The sequence below is a fragment of the Atractosteus spatula genome, chromosome 5, assembly GCF_055471065.1.
Source record: "Atractosteus spatula isolate fAtrSpa1 chromosome 5, fAtrSpa1.hap1, whole genome shotgun sequence".
NCBI classification, from domain to species: Eukaryota; Metazoa; Chordata; class Actinopteri; order Semionotiformes; family Lepisosteidae; genus Atractosteus; species Atractosteus spatula.
In genome coordinates this window covers 47,711,321-47,725,420 of record NC_142710.1, presented here as the reverse complement: position 1 = coordinate 47,725,420, position 14,100 = coordinate 47,711,321, and the positions used below count along the sequence as shown (strand labels likewise).

Here is a 14,100-nt window from a genome sequence, read left to right as displayed (position 1 = left end):
TGTTATTAAAATTTGACCTCTGAACTACTGAATATGTAAGGTAGTCGGCACTTTTCCATTTACCTTAACGAAAAAAAGCACCCAGTTTAAAATAGCTTCTTAGGCATCAACACAACCTTAAGCCTATACTCAGACCTAGAGGTGATTACAGGGTTTGAGGCTTTTATTCTGTGTGATAATGCAGTAACACAGCAAGGTGACATTATATTACAAGGACTAAATTGTAACCCTTGACAGGATACTCTTGTTTTTGATGTGTGAATGTCATTCATCCCATACATTAACAGAATACCACTTGTTCCTGGTGAGGTTTACAGCAACCCTAAGCCTATCCCTGAAGCTCAGGGCATGAGGCAGAACTACATTCCAGACAATATGGCAGTCCATCACAGGGCACACAAACATGGACAAATTAGAGAAACCATTTAAATTAGCCAGTCTATTTTTGGAATGCAGGAAGATGCCAGAACATACAAACTTCACACAGAACACAGAAGTCTGGAACCAAACCCGGGATCCAGTGACTATGAGTCCACAGTGCTAACTCCCAAACCTGTGTGAGACCCCATGTTTCAATGTAATTTTATCAAAACAGCATCCCTGAACACCTTGAAAAAAGTCACATTTTTTGATGAAACAATTTTGTGATGTATTTAGAAATGATGTGATGCTTAACACCATACATAATATTTAAACATTGCATTTGGATACTTTCATAACTAAAATTTGCACCAGAGGTTCAAATTTGGAAAGAGAATGTTCAAATGGCAACGCAGCAGTTCAAGCACAGCTTTGAAATGACCTGAAGAAATATCAGTGCATGTAATTAACCGCATTATGAGAATAGTACAGGCACACAGATGGAATAACAAGTTAGGAAAGATAAATGCTTCAATAGTTCTATCGTCTTTCTGTTCTGTATCAGATCATACTTTAAAACTGGTGTCAGTTCGTTCATAAGTAACAATTCAAATCATTAAGCATCTAATCTACAAGATTTTGTACAGATTAGTGAATATAATTGTATGTTACCAAGCTAGTGCGGGTGAAAAAAAACACTGAATTAAATCAAAGGGATTAGAAAGGCTAGGTGGAAATTAACATAACATTTTAATCTTGAAACAAGAGAGACAGATGTTAAAACATTGACTGGAGAAAAGGCACAACAGGTACTGCTTAAAAAGTTTACTGACATTATTTAAATTAAGAAATTTGTGTTAGGCTGAAGAGTTGTCTTGGTTTGTTTTTAAAATATGTCATATTCAAAAGAATGTCCCCTCAGATTCTTATATATTGCAAGATTGTAAAATTGCAAGAACACACAACTGATAAAGAATTACTACAAAGAATAGCTAAAGTATGCCAAGCACATCTGTTAAACAAACAAGACTGAAATTGTTGCACAATGCAGATTTTAAAATGTACAATGGCACAGTACTTGCAGAATTGTCACAGAACCTGTTTAGATTTGCTACCATTTACCATTTAGCAGGTAGAAGCAAGTAATATTGTGCATATTACTATAGTTTATGTAGTTTCCTAGATATTTTAACACTAGCAGCAGTGATCTTTAACTGAGTGAGAATGGCAAATGCATTCAACAGATAAAGCTTTATGTAAAATAATCCCTCAGACTAATAGCTAGTGAAAGGCTACTGCTATAGTAAAAATAAAACAGTTCTGCAATGTTCACTAAGATTTATCTGCGGTGAAACTGTATGATGTGTATCAGGCTAATTACACTCACATAAAACCATAATGAACAGGATTTTGATTTTTAATCTACAAAATTCATGCATTCAGTTTAAAGAAAACTGGAGCATTCTTAATTCAGTGATTGCACATTTAAAATTTATATCTGAAAACAGAACTGTACTATCACATACATATAAAGCTACAACAAGGGCAATGCTGTAATATAATTTAAGATACTCAAATTTACATCCAAAAATCATTCCCCAAATGTTAACTACTACTGTATGCTATTATCCTCTCCACTCACAAAACTATAGAGCAGATAAAAAAACAAATACTTACCGGAGCAAATATCACCATACACATTTAAAAAATAAAATATAATCCAGCTTCACTTCACAAAATAGCAGAAACAGCTTTCTCATACTAATAAAAAGATTTCCAAAGAAGCTGGCCAAAGACAGTGCAGTCTCATCTCCCTCTGCTTCCCTCTTTTTATGAAGTAAATAAAGAAGCCAGAAATCAATGCTGAGGGAAAGTGAGATGATACACCTATCAGGCAGCAGGCTTTGCCTTATTTGCTGAGGGCTGACAAAGAAGTCATACTCTAGTGGGACCGACGGCAAGTAATTTCAACAGACGCTCCATGGGCGCTTCCCACAACAGGAAGATTTATTCCCTATTGTGATTTCTGAAATCTGAACTTAATAGCAGCTTGCATTACTTACAAAAAAAAAAAATCAGGTATTGCAAATCATCCCCTGAAGCAGTTTTATGTGATACATATTTGTTGCAGATGAAAAAATATGTATACCACCCTCTACCAATATAATACAAGGAATCCAAGTAAAAAGCAATGCAATTCAGATTTCAGATTCAGTTCATGTGAATTGTGAAATAATAACCGCAAGATTTAACACAGCATTTACACTGATAAAGGCGGCACGGATGCACAGTATGGGAGCTATTGTGTCAGGTAAAAATACATTTTAAAAAATAATTTAAAAAGTAATGTTATGAGGTCTTGCTTATAACCTAATATTCATTCTGCTGTGATTTGCACATTTATATTAGACTACACAAAAGTGAAACAATCAGACCAATAAACATTTACTTGTTCATCTAATCAAAATGCCATCATTAAATACATGTAAAGGTCAATTCTATCCTGAAAAGAAAAGAGACACAACTTTTCAGCTGTGAAGCCTTCTTCTAGTAGCCTCCTCTTTTCTTTTCAGCATGGAATAAACTTTTACTTGTTCCTTTGCAGCCTACGCATGCTGACGCAGCTACCTGTACCTGAACATCATTAAATACATGTCAGGAGCATTAACAATTAGCAATTGGAGGTTCTTTAAAAAATGCACCAAATATTAAACAAGTAGTAGAAAAGTTTACTAAACAAAACACGTTACGAGTTTGTCAAAATGTTTCTCAATTTCAGAGGTGAAAAGATATCTTTGAAGACTGAACAAAAAAAAAACTTTACTTGTTGCACCTAAAGCAATCTAAAAATTTCCACAGATGAAGACTCACAGTTATGGGTTTCTATTACGGTATGTGCATGGAGTACTCATCGCTTACATTATCAGTAGCTATTACCCTAAATGCCATAGATTTCTTCTTCTTCTTCTGAGTCTTCTCAGTTTACCTTACTTATCTTAAATATATTGCTGTTTAAATGTGCTAACTTCAGTTGATTGTAACACTTGTCTAACATGTTGGAACTTTTCCCAACATTTGGGAAAATCTGTTGACTACCGATGCTTTCCTGACCGTTTCCTGCTCATCTTTAACCATGGACTTGAAATCGATCTCTGTGCATTTTGGAGAGTGCTTCGCATTACAGGGAAATATGAAGACAATTAGAAGTAATAGTATGCCTGGCAAAGTTTCATAATATCATTCGCTTGAACTAAAAACAATTTTGAACTCCAATCCACTCTATTCAGTAAAACACATTATACCATGCTCTTCTCACTTGTGTCTGAGATCTGATTTGAAAACATGTAGTTGCTTAAGTTTTGGAGATGATTATTTTGTTTCTGACTTGCACCCTTGGAGAACCCCCTTAAGGTATGGTCTTAAAACACTTGAGCCACTGAAGAGTGCTGCATTCATCAAAAACCATCAATTGAAATCGATCTTCTAGTTGGTCTGCTGAATAACTGAAAAATGTTCTCATAAAGAAAAGCAACAAAACATATCTGTAGCATTATTTTTTCCATTACAAAATGTTCAGAACAAAAATGCACATTTTGCAAATTGCTTTTTCCCCCAGACCATGACAATTAGACTACACTGTATATCAATACTTCTATCCTATCAATGTCATTCAAGCATTATATCCTCTAGGCAAGCACAATTCTCAAATCTATAATGAATTCTGCTTAACTTAAGCTGCTAAACCCAGCTTATCCGCAGAGTCCACTCGTTTAAATAGTCGTTACTGTGCAAAAGGAATCTGAAGCCATTTTACACAACATATTTTCACAAATGTAGGAACAATACTTTTTCCTTCTTTCTAATGATGTACAATAAGTAATGTATTCTTTATTTAATGAACTGCTTCCATCTGCAAAGCATCAGGATTTTGTCTTTTCCAGCGCCTACAGTAGAGTTGTCTGCCCAAGTCACAATGTGTGCAATAATGATGTAATTATTAGAAATCATGTCTACTAGCTACTGGAGTAAGACCAAAGAACACAAATTACCGCTTGCTTATTGGAAAACAAATTCATTTATGGGCTTGGATAAAGTATTTTGTCTCAGAGGCATGCAATTTAATGAAAACCAATTCCCCAAATCCTACATTTACAAGACATTTGGTTTATTACTCCTGACAGAAAACTAGGACATGCTCTTCATACTATACTGTACTGCAGAAATCACAAAAGATTGGTTAATCAAACATTAGCTTATTAGCAAAACGAACCAGTCAAATATGTACTGTAGAAGTAGTAGAAATTCACAATACCAGCAAATTCAGAAATCTGCCTCTTCTTTTCCATAGTGATTAAAGTCATGATTTCCAAGAAAAAAAAAACATGGCACCACTTTTTATCATTTACTACCTACTGTACCTAACTGCACAGTGACTGCTCAAATATAGTTCAAATAAAAACGTCTGCTGTCCAAATTTAGATTGTTTTAGTTGGACCTTCTCTTTCTAGTTCTCTCTATTTTAAAGGCCACCAAGGCCTGGCACTCTAATGTTGCCAGGTGTTAACAAGATCATTTTGTGTATAAAACACATATTTGTGGGCAGATGCAACTCTCAGTTATCATCGAAAAATGCTTCCATTAGTGTCAGCTGAGGGTCAGACCCGAAGAAGGCTCCACAGCCGAAACGTTGCGTTTCTTTTCTTCTCTTTTCAGCGTGGAATAAACCTTTACTTGTTTCTTTGCAAATTTAGATCTGGCCTAGATTAAGTCTTTTGGCCTGACTTATTTTAGATAGATTTTGAATGAATCCACCAGATAGATATACCTTTGTATATCTCACCTCCAGCTGAGCATGCATGAATTCCAGTCAGAATCAACACCAACACTCAGTTAACTAACAATCCTGAAGACACTGATATTGCATAAGAAAAGCCTCAGAGAGACTGGATACAGATTTATCTAGCATATCACCTTGGCAGGATTCAAACCAGTTCTAACACTGGGAAGACCGATCAGTTTCCCAGACAACATCTGTTGAAATATATGAATTCTCTTCTACAAAGCAGACCTTAACTTTCTGAATTGTTGATGGATTAATTGATTATTTTTTTTCCGTTCAATGGCTTATTCACTTAAATAGGGAAAGCATTTTAAAATAATTTTAATTGAATTGACAGTCTTGGTTTTTGTGCTATGTCTCCTGCAAAAGGCTAGTTTTTGAACCCAGCAGACCTTCCATTTCTCTGAAATATAACATCACTGTAAAATTAAAATGTAAATGTAGAAATACAGTTTTAATTCTTCTTACTTCTTACCTTATCTCTGATATCCATCACTCCTGGTTCTAAAAGTTAAAAATCCTCTTAAAATAACCTCTCATGGTTAGAAAAAAAATAAAATAGATTATTACACCAATTAAAATTTTAATAGGTATTATTAAATAATAAGTTTTGAAATAATCAAATTCATATTTAAATTAAATAATACTGGTGTAGTATTAAAAATGCTAATAATAACATTTAATTAATGCTTCTATTTACTGTTTTTTATGCATTTTCTGTTCCTTTTTAGGATTGTCATTTTTATTCCTGTTAAGTGCTTTAAAACTTTCTAACTTGACAAAAAGTTTTAGTAAACTCTTTTATTTTTAACACATTTACAAATGAAGCTTTTCTAAAAGCCATTAAACAGACATAATTACAATAATTACTGTTAACATCTAATTAACATTCAACTTCCTTCCTGTATTCCCAACAGCTGGACGGCCAGTATGTTGAAGGAAAAGATTATAGTTTAGTCTCATTGGCTTTTAACACTGAAACAATCCATGTGAATTAGTTGGAAGTGCAATTAACGGATTATTTAACTTGGGTTAACAGCCTGATATTTATTTGTGATCCTTTCATAGAGAAAAGGTTATAACACTACACATATATACAAACAATATCGCACACAAACAAAACCATCCTCTCTTCATTTATGATTTAGTAACAGCATAATAAGTTGTTGCCTATAGTATACAGTACATATTGAATATACAATGTAAAAATTACAAGGCATCAATAAAAACATTTCAGATACAGTATATTAATAGAGGGTTGTAATAAGATAACCTTTTACATAATAATTGCAGTACTGAGAAGTCTTTATTACTGTAATTATATGTAATGCTTTGTTTTCTCTATGAATTATGTATAAATTATTAACCAAATATTTTTAAGTCCAGCCAAACACAAAGTCATTATGAGCTTAATCTTTCTTTAGTATTTGGTTTCAAAATGAAAAATTGTCCAGTGATATTTTTTCCTATTCCACCAGTCATTTTGGATGAAGCAGAGGTCAGTGCCTTAGATTCCTGACCAGAGGGTCATGGATTTTAGTCCTGGGTGAGATGTTGCTGTTGTACAGTCGACCAAGGTACTGTATAGTACTTCACTCAAATTGCTCCAATAAAAGCCCTGCTGCATAACTGGGTACACTGCTGTATGTCGCTGTAAATAAAAATTTGTTCTCAGTGGTTAAATAAAGGATTTTCTAAAAATTATTTTAAGATCCTCTGAGAAACCCACATTGTATAAAGAGAATGGTTTATGAATATTATTTGCTTCCACTTTGAATGAAGGGTTAAAATGGCTGACCAGGGACAGATGGTGGACCTATGGAACTATGTTTTTGTTGACGGATTATTTTCTAATTAACCAATCAAATGAAAATGATCTTGTTAATTGAAAATGGTTCTGCATACTGTATGACTGAGAGTAATTAAAAAAAACTCAAACAGGATAAGGTGAAGAATTCCTTTCTCACTGGATGAATCAATTTCTTTCATTCCCGATTCACAGACTTTGTATTCCTCCTTAGACAGTAAACATATATTTAAGAATTCTTTTAATGGTCTAATCAACATTGGTCCTTAGATACTAACATGTCACTAGTACCCAGTGTAACATTGGAAATACAATAAATTAATTAATAAAAATAACACATTCATAACAAAAATCATGATTGTTCCCAACATTTAATTAGCTAATTGCAGCAAATCTCTCTGCCAATAAAGTTGTTGAAATAAAACATTGAACAGATTTTTTTTCACAACTACAACAGAAACATATTCTGTATAGTCCCTCACTGTGCCTCTCTTGAGTTGCTATGGTAACACACTAGTCTGGCACTGACAGAAAATTAACTCTTTGGAGAAAAAACACTAAGGACATTTTTTTCAATTGAAGATAAAAAACACAAAGACAAAAATATCACCATCATTTAGGAAATCAGTTGTTCTGAACTGCAATTTAATCTTATTATGGCATTCAGAGAGTTTTTTTTTAATCACAAGAAGGAAAACTCAATTGATTTCACCACGTTGGCAGAAGTTCTTTTTAAGGCAGATAATATTCCCCTTCTCATGTGACCCAAACCCACTGACTTACAAGATGAGACATATGGTGCTTCCTTCACTTTTTTATATTAAGCGGTCAGCGCACATTCTGTCAAAGTCAACATAGAACATATAAACTAATTAATGCTCCTGACTTTTGAAACATTCTCATTAAATAGTTTGCAAGTAAAAAAAAAATTAAAAAACAGCATGATCCATGTGTATTGAGATTCGGTTCCATGTTTGAGCTAAAAAAAACTGAAATACTTCCAAAAAAGTTTAAGAATAAGATAGATTATTCTGAAATATTGCAGCATGAGTTCCATCAGAAATGGCACAGTCTTAAAATCTGTTTAACAGGTGGATCTTATCTAGATCTCTGTGAGATACTATCTAAACTGCTTGTCAGATATAAGAAATCTAATTAAATGAAAGATAATTCTCCTTTTGCACATCAGTAAGGCGTATAAATCAATTAGTTACGTTTCTTGTTCTGCCTCTTATTTTGTTTCCTGTAGAATTCATATTGTGAAAACAAAAAGGTACTTGCTAATTGTGGACAAGTTACCACACTTGAAGACAGTTGTTCAGGAAAATATTTTTTGTGGTACTTTTTTAGGCAAAAGCTTTCCTAACACAAAACAAATATCAGTAGCCAGTTAAACAAAACACACAAAATGCCCCTTTAGTTCTACCCTTAACTGCTCCTTGTGTTTAAGGATGTTGAGGAAAGCAGCTTAGCTCAATGAAGTCGATCCTCTAGTGAAAGGAATTTTCTATAAATAAAATAAAGTGCTTAATGTAAGCAGACCCATGTTAACCAGGAGGGATGTTTTTTTACAGTCATGGCAAGGGAATTCACTTAAAATGGAGTAACATACTGCACATTTGGGAGAATAAGTTAAACTATGTTTGTTTTTCAGGCTTTACAAAAACCCCTATTCGCAAGTAGTGATTAGATTTGTAAGACAATGCTTGTACCAAAGATCAAGACAGAGAAATTCAAAAATAATCCTTGAATTGAAAAGAACAATCCAGCACAGGGGAGATGCACAGGAAGTAAGGTCAAAAAGAAAACCTAAATTAAAATCAAAGGACCAGGTTATAAAAAACAAAAAAGAAGCTACTGAACTCGCATATGATTAAGATGTAACGGCTAAAAGATTCACAGCATTCTAGAGAGACCGGAGAGAAATAGCACTATACATTACAGAATGAAAGAGTGTTCTGGCAACATAACAGGAATGTTACCTAGAAGATTCAAGGTTCTCAGAATTGAGACTAAAAAAAATATATAAAAATTGTGTTCGATGTATACTTAAGATCACCAAATTAAACAGTAAATGTAGTGTTGCATAGTGAAATGTATGGAATATATCTGCAAAGGAAGGCATGGTTAACATGAGCGATTTTAGTTTCCTTCACTCAGATTGTAAACAAACCATGAGGGATATGCCACCAGCTGAAACTGAAGTCATGGACATAACGATAGCTTTCCTTCCCAGGTTTCTCCAAGCACCCTCTACAATACAGTACCTCCACTACCACAGAGGAAGCCTGTAAGGATCTCGTCTTTTCAAACAATCAGGACAGAATGAGGAAAAGACAAGTGAGCGTCCCATTGGGGAGCTGTGGTCATACTATCACGTGCCTTAAAGTATAGTTTGAAACTGGGAGTTCAATCAAAACCAAAAACTTTCAGAAAGCACACTGTGAAGGAAAGAGACAGCAATAAAGAAACGCACATCAGGATAGGATATAAGACATAGACAAGTAGGATAGGATATAGGATATAAACTTTTTAAATATTCTAAAAAGCAAAGAACATTTCCTGTGGAGCTGAGAACGGGGCCTGAAAGCCTCTCGGTCCGACCCACGTTCTTTCTGGCAGGTACCCAATCGTCTCATCCCAGTTCCCTATAAATTTTCTAGGCTCCACTCTGGAAGCGATCCAACATTAAGCCTTGATTAAGATCACTGCTTGTGCATCTGACAGTGCTTCCAGACACTCAGAAGTTTCCCTGCTTCACCGGCTGAGCCTCCCCTCCTGGGTTCTGGTTCAAAACCCTGCACAGCTCCCTGTAGCACACAGCCACTTCACAGCCCCTGGAAATCAGCATTCAGCTGTACTCCTCCGCCACTGCCTGGATTGCCTTGCTGCATCACATTGGAGTTTGAAGAAAAGAATCTAGCTGGGCTCAGTGAGGTCCCACAAAGTTTGGCTCCCCTTGAGGCGGCCTAAGAATCTCAAGAGAGCAACAGAGCAGAGAACAGGAGATGCAAGCTCTGCTTAAAAAAGCACTACAGTCAGTCTCAGCAGCCTCAGGCTGCTGGTAAAGCACCTCCAGACCCTGCCCAGCAGGTTCAGTCTCCTCTTGTCCTCTCTCCCAGTGTCACTCCCCGACAGAACCCCAAATGCACCCTCCACTACCATATTCAGGGGATCATGAGGGCTGCAGAGAATTTCTCGCACAATGTGGGATAGTTTGTCGCTATGCAGCTGTCAACTTTCTCAACAGAGCAAGCCAGGTTGCCGTATGCGATCTCTTTACTGACTGAGTAGCGCTGATGTGGGGATCTCTGGGAGAGATCAGACCCCATCTGGAGCAATTCTGCTCAGTTTTCTCAAGCTTTTCACATAGTATTTGATGATTCTGGATGGGTTGCAGAGTCAACTCATCAATTACTACATCTTCAACAGGGATCTTCTCCTGTACACTCTCATGTCATCTGTTTTCAAATGCAGGCAATGGTAATTTAGTAATGCACTAAATGCAGGCTAATAGATAGGGAATGGAGGCAATCAATCATTCATTGGCTATTTCTCATGTTCAAGGATAATTTGTCCTCCATGCACCCAATGGTAACTTATAAAACCAGTATGGGATCTACAATTGCACTGGCAGGTTAGGCAGGTGTTGACTCAAGACAGTATATTGTGCAATGTCATCATGGTGTGCTTTCCTTGCCTCCTTGTTGTGACACTTTTGGATCTCAAAGTGCTGGGCTCCTTCCAGATACAGTATTTGTCTTTCATCTTGCTCAGTCAATGACCATACTCTTCCAATGTTATGTTTCATTCTTTCACATTTAACTTTTACATTATCTTTAAAACTCTTCTTCTACCCTCTTCTGGTCCAATTGTTTTGGCTAAGCTGAAGAGGACCTTTTTGGGGATTTTTGAGTTTGACATCCAGATACCCTGACCAGCCCAATGGAGCTGATGTTAAACTCCTAATGTTATGAGACCAAAGGCTGCATTTCAGGCAATGATTGATTTCCTCAACAACATCAATCTTCAATGAAAACTCTTTCCCAAATTCCCAAGACTACATTCTATAGTCACTCATTGTAAATCTGAATTGATTGTTCCAATGTGAACAATCTTTGGTAGTTGCTGATGGAGAACTTTGATCTTCTGCATATTAAGTGCATCTCTGTGATATGTTTCAGTAAATACAGTATATAAAAAACTGAACTGAGATCCACTTTCTGTATGTCAAGGTGCAGCAACATTATCAGCATCTTGGAGTTTTTGGGTAGTTTAATGGAGTAATGGAAAATTCCATTCCGAAATACTGAAAAAGAGTTGGAGCAATGACACACCCTTGACTGACTCCTGTTTGGACTTCAAAGAACTTTGTAATTGATCCACTGCTGAGGATTCAGCAGACATATTTTATCATATTGAAGACGCTTTCTAATAAATCACAGAGTTAAATGCCTTTGTCAAGTCAAAGATTACTAAGTATGGGGGGTGTTGCAGTTTTCCCTGTAATTGGCTGACTATAAAAATCATGTCAGCCATGCCTCTTGAGGATCTGATACTACACTGGGATTACCTTGTCCATGATGGACAGCACAAAGATCCCTCCATAATTTGCACAGCTGGATTTGTTCCCTTTATAGAAGAACATAAAAGAATTTAAACCACTGGATCAACTCTTCATTCCAGATCTGTACAATGAGAGTATTTTGGAATAATATTAGTTCCTGTCCACTGTGCTCAAAAATTTCAGAGGAACTCCGTCACCTCCTGCTGTTTTGTTGTTCCTCATTAGTATGGTAGCTTTCATCACTTCAATAGTTTCTGGCAGAGTTCTAAGCTTCATTGCTCTCTAATTGGGTGTTGTGGAATGGAATTGAATATGTTTTATTGACAGGCCTGAACTGAACAGATTTAATATTTTGTATTATCAGATGGAACAGATCTTAAAACAACATCTTCGAATGAGTACTGATAGTCTTTCTTTCTTTGAAGAAGTCTCCCTCTTTCATAGGTCTCACAGGAACTTTTCCATAAACACCTTGGCCATCAACAAGTAGCAGTAAAGCAACTATACTGTAGATATTGTTTTTTGTCTGATCCTTCTTACACCTATACCACACAGTTCTCCTTTGAACCTGTGTTTTTGTTTGTTGCTGGGCCAACATTTGCTGCTTGAAGTTTGAATTACTCTGGCATACACACAATTCTGTGTTATTGATCAATAAGATCATTGGTGATTTTTCTAGTAAAAACTCCAAGCATCTCTTTTCAAGCAATGGTATATTTGTCTTAAGGTCCTACCAAGTGATCAAGTGAACAGCTCTCTTTTGTACTTTGTAGAAGCTTGAGAGCTTTCCCTTAATGCATTCTTTAAAGCATTTGGTTTTTAGTGGGGTGCTTTGCTGCTTTGACGTTGCTTTGACACTGACATGGCCTCTTTTGTAAGTGATATCTTTAAGCCAGGTTGATAGCCATAATTGAATGTATATCCAACAATCAATGGTCATTCTAGAACCCATGGGCTCTTGTCATTGCTCAGATGACAAACATTTTTGTGATTTTAAACACAGACAACAACATACTAAATCAGATGCCAGTGCTTAGATAGCGGATTTTGCCAGGATATTTTGTTTCCATTTTTGTCCACTTCTATTATGTGCAGATTGTAGAAACAATAACTATAACTAGAGGTTCCTCTGGAAAAACAGGGTATTGGTAGTGATTAGTTCATTGATATATTACAACCTTTTTGTTACCAGTGGGGCTGTTCCAGAGAATGGCATCTTTTTCAACTCCGATAGTCTCCAAGTATAATTAATGTGTCCTCCTTTGGGATTCCACTGTCACGATTATAGTCCCCCCTCCTTAAGGGTGCTCCAGCCCTTTCACTCAAGACTTTATTCTCTGCACCTGTTTCCCATTCCCAGCCCACCTTAAAAGCCAGGCGCTGACGCTCATCCGGGCTCTGCATCTGATTTCCATATCGTGCGAGTCCGGGACCTGGAAGCGCCTGGTCCCGTTAAGGTTTTAACCTCTGTTCCCGTTCCTGTTTCCCGTCCGCCGGTTCCGACCCGGCCTTCGTGGTTTTTAATTCTTTGTTCTGATGGATCTCCTGGTTTTGGATTTACCCTTGTGTTTTGGATATTCCCTAAGGACTACTCTTTTGGATTGTTCGCTTCGGCCACACCTCCCCCGTGCACCAGCGCACCTTGGACACGCCCCCCTGTCTTCAGCCCCGTATTCCTGCATGACGTTTCCCCAGTGTTTCCCCACTCCGTCGGACTGTGTCGTCCGCATAGGGTCCGGAAAGAACTGTTCGTTACATCCACAAAGAATGTTTTTCACCCTTGGCATATAAATCTTCCTAACTATTTTGTCATCTGGAACTAGAGTGAGTGTATATGCAGAAATCATGTAGGCATACAGTATAAGACATTTGAGTAGGATGCAGCGTCAGCTGAAAAGGCTGCAAAGGAACAGGTGAAGGTTCATTTCATGTTGAAAGGTAAAGAAAAGAATAGAACACTACACTTGTATACCCTTGACATAACGAAGTGTTTCTTTTCTTTGCCTTTCAGCATAGAATGAACCTGTACCTGTTCCTATGAAGGCATATAGTTCCCTTGCTAATTTTAGATGAAGATGCTTGAGGTGCTCCCTGATTCCAACAGGGAAATCATGTACTGTACAGTAGGTGTTTGATAATTTCATCCTTACTGTCAAATCCAAATTATTTTCGAAATCTTCTGGTTTTCCCTTTCTACAGAAAGTATAGCTACCTTCATATTCCCTGAGTGAGTTGCTTGTATCCAGCTCATCAAGGTTCTCTCAGAGTAGTGATGTCAATGACAAATCTCCGGAGCTCTCAACCCACACATGTAGTATGGGGTTTTGTCTGGTCATTGTCTGAGCCAACTATGATGGTCCTGATGTTCCAGATCCCAGATTTTAATATTCTATTTTGTGTTTTTTGATTGCAGAGAGTGATCCCTCTGGATGCAGCTATCCAGACAGGAGTAATAAAGCATTATTGAAGAGAGACATTGAGCGGTTTAGTGAATAATCCATTTGAGATAAAGATTTGTCTTGTCCG

At 36.6% G+C, this 14,100-nt stretch overlaps 1 protein-coding gene across 2 annotated transcripts in view; it reads right to left on the bottom strand.

Moving 5' to 3' along the window:
- synpra (synaptoporin a) overlaps window positions 1-14,100 on the bottom strand; it is a 104,223-nt gene that overhangs the window by 35,390 nt on the left and 54,733 nt on the right. The window contains exon 1 of one of the 2 annotated variants that reach the window (XM_088915909.1): window positions 2,038-2,874. The exons of the other annotated variant lie outside the window; for it this stretch is intronic. Coding sequence (XP_088772035.1) covers window positions 2,038-2,061 — 24 coding nt within the window. The 5' untranslated portion in view covers window positions 2,062-2,874. Of the gene's footprint in view, window positions 1-2,037; window positions 2,875-14,100 lie in introns of those variants that run through there. 2 annotated transcript variants of the gene reach the window in all.